General features: G+C 37.2%; 1 protein-coding gene across 5 annotated transcripts in view; it reads left to right on the top strand.

Moving 5' to 3' along the window:
- The first annotated feature begins 7825 nt into the window (after positions 1 to 7825).
- ppp1r12b (protein phosphatase 1, regulatory subunit 12B) overlaps positions 7826 to 23151 on the top strand; it is a 40181-nt gene continuing 24855 nt past the window's right edge. For 4 of the 5 annotated variants that reach the window (XM_088921386.1, XM_088921389.1, XM_088921387.1 and 1 more), the window contains exon 1: positions 7934 to 8528. In XM_088921386.1, the coding sequence (XP_088777512.1) occupies positions 8427 to 8528 (102 nt within the window). In that variant the 5' untranslated portion in view covers positions 7934 to 8426. Of the gene's footprint in view, positions 7882 to 7933; positions 8529 to 23151 lie in introns of those variants that run through there. The other variant, XM_088921384.1, reaches the window with a different exon arrangement.

The following is a 23151-nucleotide window of genomic DNA, read 5'->3' as shown; positions in this document are numbered from 1 at the left end:
TATTTAACTTTCAATGTTGTACATTCCTCAAACCTTGCCAGTACTGCAGATCAGTAAGAAGGAAGCCATTACTGAAACAACACCCATCAAAACATTTTAGTGATACTTCAAATATGCAAAATATTTTGTGATCAGAAAAGTCAAGATTGTGGGGAAAATGAGTGGTGCAAAAACATAAAACTGTACTAAAATGTACAGTGTCTATTAGCTGGAGAATGACCCAAAGCACAAGGAGAATTCAACATTTCGCTTAAAAAGAATAAAGAAAACGTCCATGAGTTGAACGGCTCAATTAAAGGTCTAATTTAAATCTGAAAGTAAATCAGTGTTATCACTTGAAAGGTGACCAAGCCTGAGCAAGTTTATAAGAAGAAAAAGAATGAGTGAAAAGTGTGAGAAAAGTTGTTAGAGACTTATCCAAAAAGACTCATCGTCCAGTGGTCCTACTACCAATAATTAACTGTAAGCAATTTGAAAAGACAGTTTTAAAGCAAAACAGAAAGCATGTTATTTCTAAGTAGAGTAATTGTTAAATTAAATGAAAGACCACAGGTTTATATGGACTATGCAACACTGCAGATGTATGCCTAATAATATATATTATTATTATTAATAATAATATAGTATATTGAGATGTAAAAAAATATTATTTTTTCTTTCCTGAAGTAACAGGGAGCTCTCTTATAGATAGAATAAACTAATCCAGGCTGTGCAGTTCTAGAGACATATTTCTAGTCTCAACACTTCCCCCAGTTTGGTTTACTGGTCTAATATAAGCCCTGGAACTGTGGCATATTGTGATTTATAATATTAATATTTTGTTTGAAAATACATGTGTGTATAATATACACACTAGTATAATACATTGCATAATTTAGCAGAAAATAATATGACTGGTGTTCTGTCCAGGGTGTACCCTGCCTTGCGTATGTTACTTGTTGGGATAGGCTCTGGCTCCCCTGCGACCCTGTACTGGATAAGGCAGCTAAAAAATGGATGGATAGATAAAAAAATGAAAATGTGTTGCCCTGAAAAGTATAACAATATGAATCAAGTGTAAAAACCTACCCCAGTGTTTAACAGCTGTAAAATGTTGGTTGTAAATGATCTGCTATTCGCTATCTGCTATATCCTCAGGCCTAGATTAACATGTACAGTGAGGAGGTATGATTGTTTTGTAGAATGATGGATGCCAGTACAGTAGCAGATCTGTCTGGTATCACTTTGGGAACTACTTCAGAAGAGTTGACCTCCGGAATCTCTTCTCTCTGTCACATGTTCTAGGTAGATTTAAATTCCATACCATACTTGGGGAAACAGACTGCTTATCCATCCACAGTCCTTTACCTTGAAAGGGCAGGCTTTCCCAGAGTTTCTTTGAATGCTAGTGTTTTCACAGACTTAAAGTCTGTCTTGAATTTACTGTGTGGTGTCCAACCAGAGTGTTCCAGCATACACATTCCTATCAGCGCTACTTAATCTGTGCCTTATCGGTGTATATGATTGTTATATATGATCTGAGGTTTTTCCACATCCACATTCATGTGTAGTCTTTCAAGCAAAAAAAATAATAGAAAAAATTAAAGTCCAATAATGTTTAAATACAAAACTAGAGAACATATAAAACTGGGAACATAACTGTACATCCTTCCATAATAACAATTCTCTAAATATGTAAAAGATGCATGTCCAATTTTACAGAGCGTGTGCAATCCCTTTGAAATGCTGTAGAGCACTGAAATAGATACAGCTCACTTAGGATCCTGGCAGAAGAACAGATATAGAGAGAAGGTCAGAAATGAGCAGTGGATTATAGTGTGATTTGAAGATGATGGAATAGCCCTTTAGGCAATGGCAGATGCTTAATGTCCTTGATACCACCAAGATTATGTCATCGGGTCTTGTTTACAATGTAAACATCAGTCTTCTCTGTTCAGCTGCTCCTATTGAGTCTCAGATCTCAGTCCGTAAAATTTTACAGGGTCAGACAATGGTAACCTCTGAGCTGATGCTCTGTTTGATTAAATTGTGCATGACAATTACATTAAAACAAACTGCGCACATTTCCTGCTTTAAACACTTTATTTGGAAGTAAAAACTAGACTTTACCTGTGTATTGTGTATTTAGCTGTGCACAGTGATTCTCAAGACTTTTTCAGGACTTCATGTTGCATGGCTCTCAACACTTAATTCAGAAATATATCTTATCCTACAAAATGAACTGGAATGCTCACAAGAACGTAAGAAGGTTACAAACAAGAAGTGAGTCAGTCTCCTGTTAACAATAACTCATCTATTCAGTGGTAAAAAAAACAAATTTAGCTTCTTTTCCTTTTATCTATTGAAAACCCAGGCATCAAGTCCTGGGGTAGTTATTTTTGCTTGGTGATAGGGTCAATGTTTTGGCTTGATCTGAGGTACATATGGTTGTCCTCATTTATATTTGTGCCTTCCACATTTATTTGCAAAACGCTCTGCCTTCTGCTCAAGATCTTCACTTGCCTATTTAGAAATCACATCCTGATCAATGTAATTAAACAATTATACCAAAGGAAGGTCGGTATAAATCATTCTAGTAGCAATATACTGTAGTGCCTGCAAATGAAGGTCAGCATTAATCATTTTAGTGGTTACACGAGAAAAGTGGTTAGACAAGAAAAATGAATACCAAATGCAGAGCTTAATGAATGCCTGCTATTAAGGAAAAACATTTAGGAATCTCTAGTTTTTAACAATTGTGAAAGACATCTTGAACACATCTTGGACAACTCCCTCATCCAATAATTACAATTCAGGTTGTTTGAGACTAACTGTTTGCAGATGTGAAAAACTGTATGTGATGTAATTTGTTCCATTTTACATGAAAATAAATGAACTGGCAGGTGAAATTTGGCATTATTTCTAAACCAGCTTTTAAGGAATTGCATAGCATACGTACTGTACTGCTCTACTAGTTTATAAAAGGAAAGCGCAATAATAATGATATGAGCTACTGCAAAAGTTTTTTATAGCTAAATTCACAGATGTAATGTGCATGTAAAGGCAAAATGATATAAGTTTTAGCATATAGTATATGTGATTCATTAAAATATTTTCATTAGAATTGGTTGAGATGCAGCAAGCTTAACTCACAAAGCATCGGTGTGAAGAGAAGCAGTTGTTCACTTAAAGACAAGCTGCAATGCTGTGAATGAACCAGGATCTTTGTGTTTGATGGAGAGTCAGCTGGAAACAGCAGCAGTCAATCTTTGAAAAAATCAAAGCTCACGGATCAATGCGGCACAGCCATGCGGATGAAGCTTCAGGCTGATAATTATTCTTGACAAGGTACCCAGACAGTTCCTGCATAGCCACAGCAGCCTACATTTGCCTCAGAGGTGCAAATGTAAATATCCTGGAGTTTTGCACAAGTTTGAGGGGCTTAATTTGGGATTGGAACCAAGTACATTTAAGCCCGTTTTACTTATTTTTCACAGCTGATAAGATTAAGACATCAAAACCCACTTCCTGGCTTCCTTCCTTCCTTTTTGCTATGCCTCTTTCCCCATTCTTTTAATGCTAATCAACACAAGAATTTCAAGAGACACACTACCAGCATCAAACACTTATAACAATGGTTAAAATATCAGAGGTGCAATTTTCCAATTACCCAGTGAATTAGTTATTCAATCATCTGGGGGAAGGAAAATTGGCCCAAGGTGTGAGTGTTTATGTTTCTATGTCTGTGTGATTCCTGAGATGGACTTGGTATATCCTGCTTTCTGCCCATTACTTGCCAGGATTGACTCCTGCTCCCCCGCCACCCTACATTGGACAAGATGGTCAGAAAATGGACGGATGGATAGACTATGATCTTGTAATACTACTGTACATTTAACATTTTTGTGACTGTGACTCGTCCAAGTACCCTTTTAAAGTGCTGTTAACTGAAGTGCTATACTCAAATGTTATTCACACTCCATCTCCTACCCCATCAAACTAGCTTTGTGGGCCTTATTCAGCTCAGTCTGTATTTTGTATCATCACTTCTTCTGCCAGATGCATTCATCTTTCAACTCTCTAAAGGGTTTTTGTGATACAGATGAACTCTGCATTATTTCTGCACTGTCTTGCAAAATTCACAGAGTGGTTGTAAACTTCAGTACCTGTAAAAAGAGCAAGTATTCCGTGAAGCACTCCAGATACTGTATGTGCTCTTATTCACATATCAGTCAAGTGAACATATGTAAATGCACTTTAGAGGAAACAGTCTCAGTGACCATCTTTAGAACATAAAATGAACAAGAGAAGGCTATTCAGTCCTTGTAGCCTGTTTGGTAGTTAGTAGTTAATTAATCCAAGGATTTAATCCAGGCTTTTCTTGAAATAAGCCAACATACTGGTTTTAACAGCATAACTGAGTAGCTTGTTCCATACTCTCACAACCCGTCGTGTGAAAAAATGCCTCTTGTTCTTGCTTTTAAATGGACTATGGACTTAGCTATGTAGTTTCTATTTGTGCCCTCTGGTTCATAATTCACTGTACATTCTGAAGAAACCTTTGTCAATGCAAATGAGGTGTTAGTGGGGCCAGCAGGGGGTGCTCACCCTGCGGTCCATGTGGGTCCTAATGTCCCAGTATAGTGACGGGGACACTATACTGTAAACAGGCACTGTCCTTCGGATGAGACGTAAAACCGAGGTCCTGACTCTCTGTGGTCATTAAAAATCCCAGGGTGTTTCTCAAAAAAGAGTAGGGGTGTAACCCCGGTGTCCTGGCCACATTTCCCATTGGCCCTTACCAATCATGGCCTCCTAATAATCCCCGTCTATGAATTGGCTTCATTACTCTGCTCTCCTCCCCACTGATAGCTGATGTGTGGTCAGCGTTCTGGCGCACTATGGCTGCCGTCACATCATCCAGGTGGATGCTGTACATTGGTGGTGGTGGAGAGGAGTCCTCATTACCTGTAAAGTGCTTTGAGTGGAGTGTCCAGAAAAGCGCTATATACTGTAAGTGTAAGCAATTATTATTATTATTTTTTAATTTCAGTCTTAAATCTCAAAATTCCCTGGTATCAGGTCTGCTCATAGTTTTCTCCTGTTTAAGACTATAGAGACTCAGTTCCTTCAGACTGTGTGAGACACTCTCTTAAGCTTTGAAATGAATTTTCGTAAGTACCCTCTTGTTCACTTTTTCCCATTTTTTATTGCACTTAATACATTTAGAAGAGCAATTGTCTGTTGTTGATGTTGATGGTTTAAAAATTTAATCATGTTATACATTTCACATCTTATGTCTGACTTGGGATGTTCTAATGTTAAAAGGAGCACATTCCAAGTTGTTGAATGAATTTTAGATTAAAAAATTTAAAGAAAGAGAAAAATATATGCCAGGGATGTATTTATAACTTTCCATATGTAAAGAATATGAATAGTGGTCTTCCCAAATAAATTTAATAAAAAATAAATGTAATATTTATGCAGTATATCAGACCAGTCAAAAATGTGGATTTTCTTGATGTTTGAACCAGGAATATTCTTAACTACAGAACCATCTACCCTAAGTATAAATAGTGCAAAACCTAGCAATGGTACCAAATCCTGGTGAGACCTTTGCTTTAAAAAAAAATTGTAAGATGGCAATACAGATGAGAATTTACACGGATATCAGAATGCCTGAGAAAAGAAAGATTTTTCCTCAACTGTAAATGCATTGCTTAAAATTTCCTGTCACTTAAAAAAAATAAAATCACTTCATGCCCAAGAAATGCGGACACTTGCATTAGTGATGATAAGCTGAATACAGATGTTTCCTTTTTTAAATGGAAAAGTTCAGATTAACCAAGGTACATCTGCAGTTCTAGATTAATTCCTATTCATGCAAGTATAAATTCCAGAGCACCAGTTTCTTTAGAAATTGCAACATCACATGTCTATGGCAGTAATGTCTACACAACGGTTTTTCTCTGTTATTAAAGCAATGGGAAAAAAACACATTAAGAAAACAAAACATGATTTGCATGAGCATTTAGTTAAAGATCTCAGTGAATATTCTTTAAGGAAGGGATAAATATTCATTTTCATATTTTAGAAAAGAAAAACAATAAGAACCATTTTCGTACCATTAGTGTACTGTTTATAATTACCATTGCTCTTGATTTTGAAGATCCCAGTAGATAACTGATGGTGAAAGAGAGTGTTTCTCGGCAGACAGCTCTATATAAGGCAATGCTCTGGCCCTAACACAGCCTTTGTGTTTGACTATACCATTTCAACTCAGGGTGCTGCAGCCTGGGGGTTGGCGAGGGTTTCAGTGCTCATAAGGGACTGGAATATTACAATGCCTCCTATTATTTTCTTTCATTTTTTATAACCTTCAGCCCCCACAGATTCAAGCAATTCCAATAGTCTATTTCTTGCACACAGCAGCTTGATTTTCTGTGTCATACTTACAAGTCAGCTTCTTTGGACATGGAACTTTTGAAATAATGTTTGAAATATAAAGACATTATTTATTCTACATACCCTTTCTCACCAGAAAATATTATGAAAACCATGTTTTGCAAGCTTCTTCTGTCATACTGTATGTGGGTTTACTGCATGGCAGAACTGTATACTGGCATACTGGCATGGCATACTACTGTGGCAGAATTGTACCTTACCGATTGCCAAGAGTAGAGGGCTTATCATGCTCCTTTAAAATAAAATCACCAGCATTTATTGTCTAGAAAGGTCTTAAATATCCTCACTAATAAAAAGTTCTGTGAACTAACTTTTCATATCTTCCAGTTGTAACTTTTTAGCAGATGGATCTTTCCTCAGAATTGAAAAGGAATTTAATTCATTTTGATATTATAAAGAAACTGATATCTAGCTTATTAATGGGTTGTAATAATTGACCTAAAGAAATTATAATAATATCATATTTAATATTACATTAGATATCATTATATTGAATAGTATTATAATATAAATATTAATAATTAGATCAAAAGTAATCTAAAGACATCTATAGTATTTCTCTCCCATCTTTAAATATTGCAAAAACAGTGGATAGCACCTCTATTAATAGCTTGACAGCTGCCAACACATTTAAGAACCAAAAACTATTAAAAGGATTATATTAATCATATTACCAGGTCACGTAAGGGTTTGAGGGTTCAACTAGGACAAAAAACAACCGTTTGTTTATCATATGCCTTGTAATAATAGGAATGCTCAGTAAATTATGTATTTGACATACTGTATTTGAATTTCTAAAAGTAATAGAACCTGACACTGAAGAAAAAAAAATAAAGTATTAGACAAAATTGTCTTTCATCTTTCACTAATAAACTGGCAAGTCATCTGATCTCCACTATTCTTTTTAAATGTAATTGGATAAAGGTTGTAATATGTGATTGTACAATGCCTTTACAAAAGAAAATTAATCTTTCCTTCACTGGTTGTTTAGGCACTTTGTACAGTAGGTCTTTGCAACATGTTAACAGTCAGGTGAACAGTGAACTAAAAGAAGGAACTCAGAAGTAACAGGACATAAATTTACAGTAAATCCCAGTCCCAATGCAACAACAATTAGTTGCACATTTGCAACAGATCATACAGCTCTTCATTAAAGCCTTCTCATGACAAAGCATCATGGGTACATAGAACTGCTTAGCAGGGCATGATCCGTCTTAGCCTTCAATGTTAACCACAGACCTCTGAAGCAGCAGTTTCAGTCTCCTACATCTGTCTGTGGACATATAAGGCATTGTCCTTCCCCCCTTCATTCCTATCAACAGAGCTTGAGAGCACAGCAAAACCCCTGGCAGCCCTCCAGAATCAGCAGCCAACGCTGGAATGGGGTTCAGCTCAGCAGGCAGAGAGAGACACTGGGAGGAGCTTGCGTGTTTTTGTGTAAGTTTGTTGTGGAGCAATGTACAAAGAGCATTAAGACCTGAGAAAAAAATCAAACTTCATCTTCTCCCATGTGTCTAAATGTGTGTGTGTCATGGGGGGTAACATGGGAGGGACCTGGTGCTTGCTTGTCTGGAGTTGGGGGTGGCTGAAATACCTTCAAGACTAAGAAAAACTGGCTCCTCTCTTTCCTATTTGAGTTCTACAGCACTGGCTTGAGTAGTCGTGTGTGAGAAAAGACAGCGAGAGAAAGGAAGAGGGAGAGAAAGCAGTTTTGTTTTCATTTTTGTTTAATGACCACTGCAGTCACAGTTCATTTGGGAAGACAGCTTCTTAGACCTGCTGTGTGAACTCCGCTGCCCTCCCTGCCACTGAAGGCTCTTCATTGGTTTTTGGATGTTCCTGGATGCACTGTTCATCTGAAGAACACACTTAAAAGACTGAAGAAAGCTTTACCCAGCTTGAGCTGTTATGGGATTCCATGTAGTTTTAGTCTAAAATTTTGGATTTAACCCTGTTCTGTTGCTTTTAAGGACAGTAGAGCAATGTCATCCCTTTACTCACGGACAAAGGAACTGTCCCGAACCAGAAAGTCACAGTCGGACTCCCCACCATCTTCACCCTCCCCTACCGCCAAGAGTTTCAGAGTAAGACACCTTTTTGTTTTCCAGATATAAGAAACCAATATTAATGCAAGTCATTTGCAGGTGCTCAGTCAAAGGATTTTGCCCTAATGTAACATTTGCTCAATTTTTTGTGAACGCCAATGTTATTTACAAAAGTTAAGTGAACAAAAATAATTATTTTCCTTATATACATTCTTTCTTGATCATTTTGAACCTTTATGCTTTTTCAGTTATGGAAAAAGAGGACCAATTTTTGTTTCAGTCTGATTTAAAAATCATCCTGCTATATAATATTTAATGGTATTGACCTAGTATCATGCAATAAACCTACCATTATGAATGCTAAGAACAACATAAAGATTTGTCATTTTGAAGGTGTGGTTGATTTTAGTTGTGTTTAGCCAATTATGGTCTTAATCTGTGCAACATAACGTGTTACAATCAGTTTGCAAAACTATCTATCTTCTTTAATCAGTTCACACTCATACAAAGTCAAATGTATTTTTCATGGCAGTCAATATTTATTTTCTAGGACAGCAGCACAGCAAAAAAACATAAGCATAAACAATCCCCTAAATGTAAAACAAATGTTGCATGACTCCTGTTTCTAAAAAACAAATCATCTATAAATGATTATTAGATCTAGCAATTAATTTTGTTTAGAATGTTGGGAATTAAATAGGGGGAAGTACCATGCTCACTGTCATTTCTTGTACTACAGTAATAGTACAAAGCTACATTGTAACAGCAGGAGCTGATCTCATTAGAGAGACATTTAAACCAACTTTCCATTTATACATTTTGCCTGACTACTTATAGTAAGCACTGCCTGGAATATCTGAAGGCTTTTAGTGTAACAGTCATCAAGACTATAACGATAACATTCCAATAGATGATGGGGGCTATGTTACAGTAAATAGATATCTCAAATACTGTACATTCAAGGCAAATCTGGCATCTTTATTGTATTTTCACAATTAACCAGGCATTTCCCAGACATCACTGAGTTGATCCATACTGGATTCTTAAAAAGCAGTAATGTCCATAGTGGACAATGTTTTAGAGAAGAATACCCATCAGGAGAGTAACATTACAGATACTGTATGATCTGTAGTACAGTATTTCTCTCCCATCTTTGAATACTGCAGCAACAGTTGACAATACCTCTAATTTTGCAACACGTATTATATGGTTGTTTCTTGACACCAGCTAGTTGCAAAACTATGGTCTTGGCTTTAGACTAATAATAATGCTGTGACTGCTAGTATGTATTATTTTAATCAAGTTCTTCGGTATTTATTACTGATGAGTCTTTACCTACATATTTTTCACAGCTCAATGAAGGCATTGCACTTCCCACTTGTGTCTGCTTCACTATTTGTTTATTCTCGCTATTTATATTTTTACCTTTTTTTTCAAGTTTTACTTTATTTAAATGATTGTTTGTATTTACATTATGCATTTATGTATGAAAATGTATGAAAACAAAGTTTTTAATGTGGAATATTTCAATTTTCAGTGCCACAATTTTCATTTCAATGCCAATTTTGGCATTTTTGAATTTTTCTTTTCAGAAGTTTCCAAAATGATCAATTCTCAAAACTGCAAGTATTCAAGAAAAAGTGTGTATTAGAACTACAGAATTATTGATGGATAAAAAACAGAAAGTGGAAAGTAGGGGTAAATGCTCAAATTGAGGTGATGTAATTAGTGGATGGTGTGTGGGTTTGAATTAGGAATCACTGCTTTTCCTAATTTTTATATTAAAGATCTACATTTTGTAATTAATTACAAAAACAGTTAGTAAACTAGTCATGTTATCAGATGATACCAAAATAGGAGAATTGGCAAACACCATACAAGCTGCAGAAGAAATTAAAAAAATGAGATGAAATTCAAGATTTGAACATCTGATTATTGTTATTTTTTAACACTCTCCCCATTTAATTAAACTGCATAGTGTTACATACAAGTAGTGAAAGCAAACTATACTAAACATAAATTGAAATGCAATAAACTGCATGTATATTTTCAGAAATATATGTAGATTTTAGATATTGCTGAAATGACTGACTGTAATGCACTTGAGTGAATTTAACTATTGCATACTGCATATGAATAAGAATGACAGACCCCACCCTTAGGTATGGTGGCTACAGGGATTAGAGCACATAAAAATATGGACAGTCACTTTGAGGTGCAAAAGGCTTTGTTGCAGTTTATATAGGCCTTTCACATAAAGCTTTACGAGAGATGCCCCCATTCTCTATTATTGGTAAACCTTAGCAGTCACCCCCAGCTGTTTCCTAAAAACACCACTATCACTAAAGATCATGTAAGCCCTTTGTATACTCTAATCACTTATTTACACCCATTTCAAATGTGCGAACTACCTCTCAACAATAACATAGTAATTAAGAAATTTCCTCTCATTGAATCTATTTTCAAGTGATAGAGGCCTTTGAATGTCTTTAATGACAGGTTGGTTAGTCCCAACCTAGAATGATACTAATTGTTGTGCACAAAAGACCAGGTGATGGGGAGATCCAATTGTGTTGGCCAGGGTAGGAGTGTCTTGTCACTACAGAACTTCACGTATGCTACTGGATGACAACATGAGATCTACAGTGATCAAGATCTATCCTGACAAACTGCAACATTTCATCAGAACAATGCACGATGTTAAGCATACATTGTGGTGGACTCTCTAGCAAGATTAGAATGAGAGTTATGCTATGGATGCCACATTGATTCCTCCTTTTGTTTTTATATGAAAAAGTTGTGGTAAGAACTTGAAAGCACAGCCGTGTATTAGTTTGTCCTGGGATAAGTGGAGTGCTCTCATGATACTGTAGGTGTACTTTTATGACCACCATGTTATTTTGCTGGTGATTTTATGTAACAGAAGATTTTCTTTGCTTTCTCCATCACAAGAAGGGGTTTCTCACCTAAAGTGTCAATTTCTTTCAGCAGTAATACAAAAACAAATGACCCAAGTCTATTACCTCAAAACAAAATGTGTCAAAACAACACATTTGCTTTCTGTGCAAATGCTTTAGAAATAACTGCACTTCATACACTTCATGAGGTATAAAAATACAAAGTCTAGTGCTACAGTATTTTGGGCTAGTGAACCAATTTCAACTTAGTCATACTGTATGTGTGCCTTTATTGTCTATTGGCTCATCTACTCTTTGCCTCTTCATGCTGTCATTCAAGGTTTAGGGCAGTAATGGAAAAATTGAAACAGTACAATGAACCCTAAAATCTCTTTGAACTTGAGCTGGAGAAGGGCGATGAAATACCACAAAACCTAATAGTTGAAACGTTAAAACAATAACCAGTTCCAGGCTGCCCATTACAGACGTTTACTATCACTCTTATGCACACGTCAAACTTAATATAATGATATCATACAGTATATACAGTACCTTACTGCAAGTTCAGATACTGTTTGAACACATTAGTATATCTAGAGAGTGAAGATCTCTTAACTCCACGTTATAATTCCTAAGATACATATGTTATAAAGTGGTATAATGTACCATGTATATTTTGGGTGATTGTCTAGCCCAGGACTGGACTCCGATCCATTGCATCGCACACACAGACATACTGTATACTGTATGGACAATTGCAAACCAGGGACAATTTTCCCAGACCAGAAGCTGAGTAACCTATTAGTTACTGTATGTTTTTGGACTGTGGGAGGAAACTTGAGCTCCCAGGGGAAAGCCATGCAAATGTGGAGGAACATTCAGTACAAACTCCATGCAGACATCATATAGAAATATTTTTTTCTATATAAGCAGACACAATATTTTTGTAAACTTAGAAATTAATTTTATTTCTGCAATAATTAGTTATATCGTCAATACTGATAAGTGAGTGAGTTCCAGAGGCAACCAAGCTTCACTGATAAAACAGTATTCCCTGGAGCATCTTTATTTTCTTTCTTTCTCCTCACTTCAACCTTTCTATCACTTAGGTACAGTATAAGTAAGTATATTTTGGCTTCATCTGTCCATAAAATGTTGTACTATAACTCTCATGGCTCATTAATGTACTTCAAGCAAATTCTGAAGAGTGGGGGAGGTAATGTCATGTCCTGCCAGTTCTCTAGAACGAGCTCACTGTTCTTACCACAGAAGGCAAGGTTCAGAGAAGTTTTAGTGAATGTGATCTGGAGTTCAAGAATGACGCTGTCATGTGTAAATAAGAGTTTCAGGGACAGGAAGAGGAAACAGGATCAAGTCTCCTGTGAAGCGAATGTATTGTCATTTTTTGGAAAACCCGAAGAAAGGAGATCTTGGCAAGTTCCTGTGAGCTATACTGTAGGTTCCCAGTTCAGGAATATATTGCTTAGAACATTTTTAATCTGAGTGTGGTTTGAAGGGCACACTTGTGGTTGCCAGATGCTGTAGTATATAATCAAGATGGATATTTTACAAACCACAGTTGACACAGCCAAAACAGATTGTACATTCAAACTGTTATTTTTTTCTTCTTCAGAGATTGAGTAAAAACTGAAAGACACAGGGCTAATGCAGGATTGCATATTAATAATCCAGCACAAATTCCTAGGTTCATTTAAGTTTATTCGTAAAATGATCACACCACATGCCTTTTATATGATACACTAAAAAAGAAATATATGAATTCTACATCTGCTGATCATTATTATTACCATAAACAGCGCAGCACTGCAGGCAGAAATAACTCAAACTGTCAGTACCAGAGTAATTAATTCCTTCTGACTTTAGGGTGATTCAGATTTAGGTAAATGTCTTAAAATTCCTTTCACAGTGTAATTTCAAAACTGGTATTAGTATTAGCAATTTCACCTTTATTTAAATGTGCAATGAACTTTGGGACACTTTCACTTAGGGTTTTAATCAGCTTATTTGAACAAAGAATGCATGAGGAATTATTTTCTTATTACATAAAGAAACAAAAATGACTATTCATTATCTTAGTAAGAAAAGCAGTCTAGAAAATGCATGATCCACTCTCTTTCCAACTTGCTCAATTAAAATGCCCAGTTCTGTACAATCACTCCAGTGATTTTGAACAACTTGCTTTTATGCCCAGTCTTACTCTACAAGAATATCACTCCAGAAAATGTAATTCTCTTAATCACATTTTTATTCAAGCTGACTGTGATTGACTGGGTTCTGCTTGAATGGTTGAACCCTGCATTCGACATAAAATAAAATAAATGTTGTAATTTCAATAACACTATTCAAATCTGAAAGTTGACATTTCCAATCCAAATCTTTCTAATTTCTTTGAATGTACTTGTTTAATAAATCTTTCTAATTTCTTTAAATGTACATGCTAAATAAATATCTGAATAATGCAACATACCTTTTTGGACAAGGAAATGTTATATTAATTATATTTATTACTTTTCAGGTATTCACTTGTTATTCCCACATGGATGGATGGATGTTTGTCTGTTATGCCTTCTGGCATGACGTAACATTTGTTTTACAGGACAGGTGTCACGCATTCTGCACGAATCTCTGACCAATCTCACATTCCCACGTGCACTGTGTTTAACAAACACTCACACTGCAACTAATTTACGTATCACCATTCACTCCCATCACTATTTCAGTTCCCCTTTTTCCTCACTTCCTTGCTTACTATTGCGGATTCTCCTCGAGCTCCCTAGTGTGCGTTATTTTCTCTTGGTGTCTAATTGGTATCAGACCTTCTTGCTTGTCCCCTCATTTACAATTTAGTCTTGTGTTTTGGGTTGTTACTCTCTTGCTGTCTCAACTGTTATCAGACCTTCTTGCTTGTTTCCTGGATTACGTTTTAGCCTAGTGATTTGGATTGGAATTCTCTCTCTCTCCTGAGTCCTGCACAGGATCCATACTCCCTTTCCTGCCTCCTGTTACAACAGGGTTGTCAGCCTTGTGCCCAACTTCCAACATGGAGGCCCTGGCACCCAATGTGGGACATGAACCCACTATTCTGAGATTATGAGTATTATGCTCTACTGACAGAGCTAGGCAGTGTCAAGGGAGCCAGACCTGACTTCCGTAAAGTGCGTTGTTTAGGAACCTATGCGGATGGTATAATCCAGAAGTGACTGGAGAAGGACAATGGAAAACACAGCTGGAACAGGTGGGGATGACAGGCAGGGGGGCGGTGACGGCAGTGATCCAGTGCTCGGGGGGCGTGGCAAAGGCGAACGAGTACAAGGGGAGTCCAATTGGGAAAAAACAGGGCCCAGTCCAAAATCCAATACCAGGAGATCCAAAGCCAAAGACGAACACAGGGAACAGGAAACCAGGAACACAGAAGATAAAACCATAATGGAGCCAGGCGCTCCGAGCCCCGGACTCAGATGGTCAGGACACCGTTCTGAAGCCTATGCCGTATTATGATACAATAATACAACAATACAAAACATACAATACTGTCAGTACAGTCATTGAGAAGTGCAGTTAAAAGTAAAAAATTGATTATACAGAGTTGTTCAAAGTACAAAAAATACAAAAAGAGACCCGAAAGTACAGTACACAAAAAGTTGTATTACACATTATAAATATATATTATAAATATATTGCACAAATCCCTAGCATACAGTATATTGAATAAAAAACAGTTGTAAATAGGAAAAAAAAACTGATGTAAGCAGTTTTATGTTTAGTCCAAAAACAGGTCAATGCTGTCCCTGCCAGACACACAGTGGACGACTTGTACAGTCTTATGGCAGAAGGCAAGAATGACCTTCTGTAGCGCTCCCTGTTGCACTGTGCTTGGATCCGCCTATTGCTAAACATGCTCTTCATTCTCAAAAGCATGTCATAGAGGGGATGGGAGACGCTGTTCATGATGGCTATTAATTTTCACAGTATTGTCCTCTCAGCCACTACCTCCAATGGTCCAGGTCAGACCCAATGACAGAACTTGGTCTTTTGATGAGCTTGTTCAGCCTGTTAGCATCCCCTGCTCTACTCCCAGAGCCCCAGCACACCACTGTGTTGAAAATGGCACTCGCTAGAACTGACTGATAGAACATATGGAGCATCTTACTACACACATTGAAGGACCTGAGCCTCCTAGAGAAGTAAAGTCGGTTATGTATGTCAGTTAAATAAAGTATGAGTCTACTATCTCCACGCCATTCCCGTAAATGCAGACCGGAAAAGGTTGGACACTCTTCCTCCTGAAATCTATCATCAGCTCCTTCATCTTTGCCATATTCAATTGCAGGAGGTTCTCCCCACACCACTCCACAAAGCTACTGACCACTCCTCTGTACTCTTCCTCCTGCCCACCCTTGATACATCCCACACAATTGCAGAATCGTCTGAGAACTTCTGCAGGTGGCACAACTTCGAGTTGTTTTTAAAGTCTGAAGTATAGACGGTGAAGAGGAACGGAGAAAGAATTGTCCCCTGAGGAGCCCCCTTGTTACTCACTACCTGTTCAGATACACAGTTCCGCAGTCTCACGAACTGTGGTCTGCCTGTCAGATAGTCAGTGATCCATGAGATCATGGAGGTACCCACTTGCATCTCCTCCAGCTTCCTTCCTAGCAATAAGGGCTGGATAGTGTTGAAGGCACTGGAGAAGTCCAAAAACGTAATCCTCACAGTGTTGCCAGCCTTGTCCAGGTGTAAATAGGCCCTTTGTAGCATGTACTGTAGATGATTGCATCTTCCACACCAACATTGGGACAATAGGTGAACTGTAGAGTGTCCAGTGATGAACTGACCAGGGGTCTCAGGTGGGACAAGACCAGCCTCTCCAGTGTCTATGACATGAGAAGTCAGCGCTACTGGTCTATAGTCATTGAGGACACAGTGGTGCCCTTTCTTTGGTACCGGGACCAGGCATGATGTTTCTTAGAGCACAGGGACTGTCTCCAAGCGCAGGCTTAGGTTGAACAGGCGCTGGAGAACTCCGCTCAGCTGATTAGCACAAGCCCTCAAAACTCTGGGACAGACGTCATCTGGTCTTGTGGCCTTCCCCTGGTAAAGCCTCTTCAATTCCCTCTTCCTCTGGTCGGCCATGATGATCAGCCTGGCCTGGTGGATGGTGCTCATAGCCCTGTCAGTGATGTAGGTGTTAATGGGGGAGGTGTTGGAGAGTTGCAGCTGTAGGGGATGGGGGAGTGAGTAGCAGTTGGCAGTTGTAGCTGTAGTTGGTAACCGTGGTTGTGGAGGGATAGAGGAGGTGTAGGGTAGTCACAGCTGCGAGGGCTTAGGGAGCGTGTGACTGTGGGGGGATGGGTGATGAGCCACAGAGGTCCCTGAATCAAACCTATTAAAGAACTGGTTCAGGTCATTGGCCATCTCCAGGTTCCCCTCTGTTACACTCCCAGCCTGTTTGAACCTAGTGATCTCTCTCATGCTGTTCCATATGTCCCTCACTCTATTCCTTTGCAGCTTGTCCTCTACCTTCCTCCTGTAGGCGACCTTGCTCTCCCTTAACTTCTGCTTTAGTTCCCTTTGTACACGCTTAACTTCTTCCTTGTCCCCCCTCCTAAAGGCTCTCTTCTTCATCACCAGAAATGAAACTTAATCTATTTTAAAAGCAAAAAAATATATCTTTCATACAGTAGTTTTGAAAGTGTTCTATTAAATATGATCATAGAGCCTCCCTTATTCATTCAAATCTAGCACTGTGCCATTTGAAGTAAGATAGAATTGCTTTTGGTGCTTTTTGTTGCACAATAAAATGTACAGTATACCACTCTCTGAAATGTTGAATGAATCATTAAAGCTGAATATTAAAGATTATATTCTGCAAATCCTTATACAGAATAGCTGTGTAGTAGGGCTACAACAATCAGAACAATAATAAGAAGAAGAGCAGGAACAATAATAATAATAATAATAATAATAATAATTTTATGTTTCTTCACAAGTATTCAAATGATGTCCCAATTTGTAGATTTACAAATGATGCACGTGAATATTTGAATTAAAACTGTATTAATAGGCGAACATTCAATTTAATAGGTGAATTAATTTATGCCTGTTGAAACTTTAGATACAATTATTAAATATATTGATTTCAGAATATATACCAAACACCTGTTTCTATAAGGTCCATCTGTTAGGTAGTTTTTTTTACAACTATTAAGAAAAAGGAACTTTAAAAACAACTCAAATGATAATTTCTTACAAAGGCTCAGTTCAGAAAAAGGTTAAAATTTGAATGAAAATGAATATCCCTGTGAGCTCACTGAATTTGGTCATTAAGAAGTAGAAGTTGTCTCTTTCTGCACACTGAAAGTAAAGCAAGCAAAAAAGCACTCTACTTTTTTGCCAGCTACCTGATAGATTAGAAACACATCCTTTACCACACATCCCCCTAGGTACTATATGTGCACATTGTCATATAATTAAAGTGTACAAAGGGAGACACTGAACATGAAGAAGAGACTTATGGAAAGAATTTAGATGTTTTTGTGGACTTCCAAAATGTGAGGAGGTGATAAAAAAGGCCAGGATGCCAGCATATGTGGTGAAAGGTGTAGAATGCAGGTCAAGAAACATTAGAATTACAGTGCTGTGATAAAGTAATTACACCCCATGAAAGGTGTGTTTTTCAACATATTTGCATGTATGGATATTTGATTTAATTTCAACAATATTGATAGATAAAGTGGATCTAATTTAACAAATAACAATGATTTTGCAATAATTTTTGCAATAATTTATTCAACAAAAAAAAAGTCAGAAATGCAATAGTGTACTGTGGAAAAAATAAGTACACCCCTAGCTTCAATAGCTGGTATTGCCCCCTTTGGCAGAAATCACTTCTTGTAGGCATTTCTTGTAATTGTCTATCAGTCTGCTACATCGACTTGGAGACATTTTTGCCCACTCCTCCTTACAGAGCTCCTTCGACTGTGTGATGTTTGAGGGCTTTCTTGCATTTACTGCCCACTTCAAGTCTCCCCACAGCATTTCTGTGGGGTTAAGATCTGGGCTTTGACTTGGCCATTCCATAACCCTCCATTTCTTCTTTTTGAGTCATTTTTTGTGGATTTGCTTGAGTGTTTTGGGTCATTGCCTTGTTGCAAGGTTCACTTACGGTTCAGCTTCAGCTTTTTGACAGATGGCCTCACATTCTCCTCAAGCACTCTCTGGTACAATGTGGAATTCATGGTTGACTCTATGATGGCACACTGGCCAGGCCCTGAGGCAGAAAAGCAGCCCCAAACCATATTGCTTCCACCACCATGCTTTACAGTTGGTATGAGGTTCTTTTGGTCAAAGGCAGTTTTTGGTTTTGGCCAAACATAAAGTCTGGCATTGTGGTCAAACAGCTCTACCATTGTCTCATCCGCCCAGAGCTCATTGTTCCAATAGTCCTGATCTTCACTTAGGTGTTGTCTGGCAAACTTCAGTCGTGCATCTACAGTATATTCTTTTTTGAGAGCAGTGGCTTCTTCCTTCCTGGCCTCGCATGTAGGGCAAAGGTCTGCAGTCTCTTTTGGGTGGTTGGCTCATGCACTTTTGACACTGACTGAGGCAAGACTTCCCTGTAAATCCCTTGATGTTATCCTGAGGTTCTTGGAGACTTCCTGCAGCATCTTTTGTTCAGCTCTTGGGCTGAATTTGGTGGGACGACGTGGCCTGGATAGATTGCCAGTGGTTTGAAATTTTCTCCATTTGTAGACGATCTTTCGGACAGTTGAGTGATTGACTACAAATTGCTTGGAAATGGCTTTAAAACCCCTACCAGGGCATCATAGGCATCAACAACCTTTCTTCCGAGGGCCTCAAAGAGCTCTTTTGATCTTGGCATAATGTAGCCACACACCTCAATTGCTAAGACCAAACCAGACCACAGGTTTCTGATGTTTATAGAAAGCAGTGTCCTCCAAGTTACTCTCTAATGATGTTCTAATCATTTTCCCCTGTTTTGGTGCACCTAATTCTAATTTTAGGCATTTGATGCAATGATAAAGGTAGGGGTGTACTAACTTTTTCTGCACAAGGAAATTGCATTTCTGTTAATTTAAATAGAACAAATTAATTGAAATAAGTGTTAATTTTTTAAAAAATTATATCAGCTTTATCAGTATTATTGAAATGACAATCAAATATCCTTTTGTCCAAAAATATAAAAAAAGACAAACTTTTTCATGGGGTGTACTTAATTTTTCACACCACTGTATATAACATTATATATAGAATTATATAGAATAACCTTGTTTAGAATATAGTGTACAATTTCGATTGTCAAAATACAAAAAAAACATGGCTTCTTTGGAACATACTGAATTCAAATGTGTCAAGGTTGAGTCCTGCCCTTTAAGAAATGTAAAACTACAAAACTACAGGTAACACAAGTCAAATTTAAGAGTGTGTGGATTTTGAATTAAAAAAAGGAAGCACTTATTTTAACCAAGGATTACTGATGTCTGAATGAAGCTGCTCAGCTATTTGTAATAACCAAACTGATGTCTAAGCTTAACTCTAAAAAAGCTATGACAGAAAAATGGATCTGCAGGGTAAGGCAATAAATATTGCGTTTATTTTTTCCCAAAGAAGTGGATAAGAGCAGCTGAATTAGATAAGAGAAATGGTAACTGCAATACATAAATCTGAATATCTTTAAAATAAAGACAGTTCTGAAATGATTGTTCTTACAATGCTATTCAACCTGATCTGGCCAGACACACAACTGACCGCATGATTACAGTGCCAGACTTCATTGCCTCAAAGTTGTTGAAGCACAGTTGCTGGGATCCTTCTAGAAATAGGTGGATTCAGAGATCCTGAGATTATAAATCTATTAATCCAAAACCGCCAAAAACTAGATTATCAGAAATCTCTTGGTTTAAAGCTTGTTAAATAAATATCTGTCTGTTTCTTTAGTGGTCCTGTTAATACATTACTGAGAAATATGCTACTGTATGATAAACTCCTTCAGGAAATACATTTGAACTCTTTTTGGATAAGCCATGATACAAACTAGCAATTATTTGAATTAATTTATTTATCCATTTAGCTGTAAGCAAAACTTCTCCATATCTATGTCAGAATTGTTTTTGAGTGACACATGAATGTTCTCTAAGATTAGTTTAAGAGAATCGTGCAACATTTAAAAGAGCTTTGCTCATCTGTGCTGGTTGTCTTTTTCAGTTTTTTAAAAAAGCAAAAGAAACTAAGAAGCAGAACATAACTTGTAGAGTGTGTGCACTTCCATCTGGAAAGTGTGAAGAACTGCCAGGTGGTAACTTCACAGCTTGTTTATGCTTTCGAAGGCACCAGTGTTGAAGCCAAAAGGCTTGGAAAGCAAACTTCAGAAACAGATTCCATATGTTTAAGTCTTTAATTTTCTAAAGTTTTCTCACATACCCACACTTGTATAGTGTCATCATAAATTATACACTGACAAAATCCAAGATTCAGACAATAGCTTCTATAGTTCTGCAATCTGTTTTGCTACTATAACATTTCTAAATCATAGTTCTATATCTGCAGGAGCACTGATTATATACTGTATTTTTATTCTGTATACATTCTTTTTTATAAAACTGACATTTTCCTGGAAGACATACAGTTTAAGAATATAATGAAATTCAAGATTTTAGCTATTGTAAATAATTTTGCTATTAATTGTACCAGATGATGAATAATATATAATGTTACTGTAATATTGCACAATATTAGACTTTGTAGGGACAATCTGTTAAGACCTGAAACTCCTAAAAAAAACTCAATTTTGCAGTTTCTGTAATCAGATTAGGTGTCACCAAAGGGATTGGGCAGCATAACTCAATAAAGTCAGTATTCCCAATTCGTGTCCTTGATCATCTCTATTTACATACAGTATCACATGAAATCTCAGGTAGTTAGTTGAACTTTAGTTGAACTCTTCATTGTCAGGTCTAAAAAACTGAATTTCAATATACCAAAAAGATTTTTAATTAAGTATATCAATCAATACTGTTTGCACCTCTAACAAGAATCAAAAGATATTGGATCCTCAAAGGCTGAGATTGACGGAGCCTCAAAGATTAGAATTGAGAAGTTCTGACTCAAAGGATATTAGGCTTGAGCTATGTATCAGTCATGTACAATAAGAACTTACTTTTAACATTTTATTTGAATGACTACAGTAGCTGGCATTTGAACAACAGCCTATTAAATTCTGAACAAGCTCTTCACCTTGACCAACTATCTTTCATACAGTGATCAAAACTCCAACCAGATAAAGCAGATTGACAATATTTTTTATATATGTAATAATATATGTATGTATTTATTATTGTAGTAGGTTGTTACAGTACATAAGTGTATACAGTACCTCTGTGTACTAGGAGTTTTTACCATATACAATACATAATGCTTCTCTTTATCTCTTGATGACACCCAGCACTTTCAATACCTACAATTATCGTTGTTATCATTAACAAGTTAGCATAAAATCAACTGTTTTTTGTTGCTAAGTTTACATTTTTTATTTCTTCTCTTTCAATTTTTTTCTTCTATGCAGGTTTTGGTTTGGTATTCATTACATACTAGATGTTCAAAGATTTTTGTTCTTGCAATCTCCATATTTACTGTTACAAAAAGTAGATATGAAAAGATATGTCAACCATTAGTTAAAGAGATGTGTTAATAAGGGTATTTATTAAAGTGTCACAAAGAATCTATATGAGGCCATTGTAGGGGTTTACTGGATGATTGGCTTTCTGGCTAAAGATAGCCAAAGAAACTTCATATGGTTTACCAGCTGGAGTCCAAGATGGGTGGCTCCAGGCCCAGCTTGGTGACATCTACCCAACACAGAATTAACAGAGTTTCAGAAACTGGCTGTCTTGTCCTATAAAGACATTGTGTGCACTTCAGATGCAGGGATGTGTAGGAGGTTAACTTGTTAACATATATTGCAGCTGCAGACATGTATATCATACTAGAGCAGCATCTTCAGAGTTTGCTGTGTCTGACCACTTCCAGGCTTTACTGGAGATGGATCTGTGTAGTGATTGCCTGGAGGTAAATGGAAGGATTTAAAGGCCCTAGGACCCCTCTCAGGGAGTGGACAGGCTCCTGGCCTTGGAATCCATTTGTCATGGTCAATGTAGGAACAACTGACATAAAAAAGGGTAGGCTGACGATTCTGCAAGACAGTTTTAAGCAATAGATTATAAACCTTGGAGCAGAACATCTGTGGTGGTCTTCTCAGGAAATCAACGATTTGGTAATGCAAGCCCAGGTAGAGTACTGTATGTATGCAATATGGAAATTTAACACATGGCTAAAATATTAGTGTAGAGAAAAGGCTATAGGTGTACAGGGCCATGGAGGACTTTCTCTGAAAATGACACTTGCAAGAGCGGAACTTGTTGCATTTGAAACAGAGGTACTGTATATTGGTGTATTGGGGAGGCAAATGCATAGAGTGATTAAGGTACAGTATATTTAAACTGGGGAAATGGGAAGCAGGAAGCTCACAACAGGGAAACTCTGGTGTGAGCAAAAAAGTCCTAGGCTACACGAAGATTTGTTTTTCCAATGAAGCATTGTCTTAAATGCTTTGACTTTCACGTTTGAAGCATAAAAAAAAGTATAAACTTGAAGCTACTGCATTATTGGGAAATAATGACTTTATATAAATAACTGAAATGGGGGAAGGTAATGGGCATAAATATAAA

This window comes from Atractosteus spatula, chromosome 7, assembly GCF_055471065.1.
Source record: "Atractosteus spatula isolate fAtrSpa1 chromosome 7, fAtrSpa1.hap1, whole genome shotgun sequence".
Taxonomy (NCBI): Eukaryota; Metazoa; Chordata; class Actinopteri; order Semionotiformes; family Lepisosteidae; genus Atractosteus; species Atractosteus spatula.
This window is presented reverse-complemented; position numbering and strand designations above follow the sequence as displayed.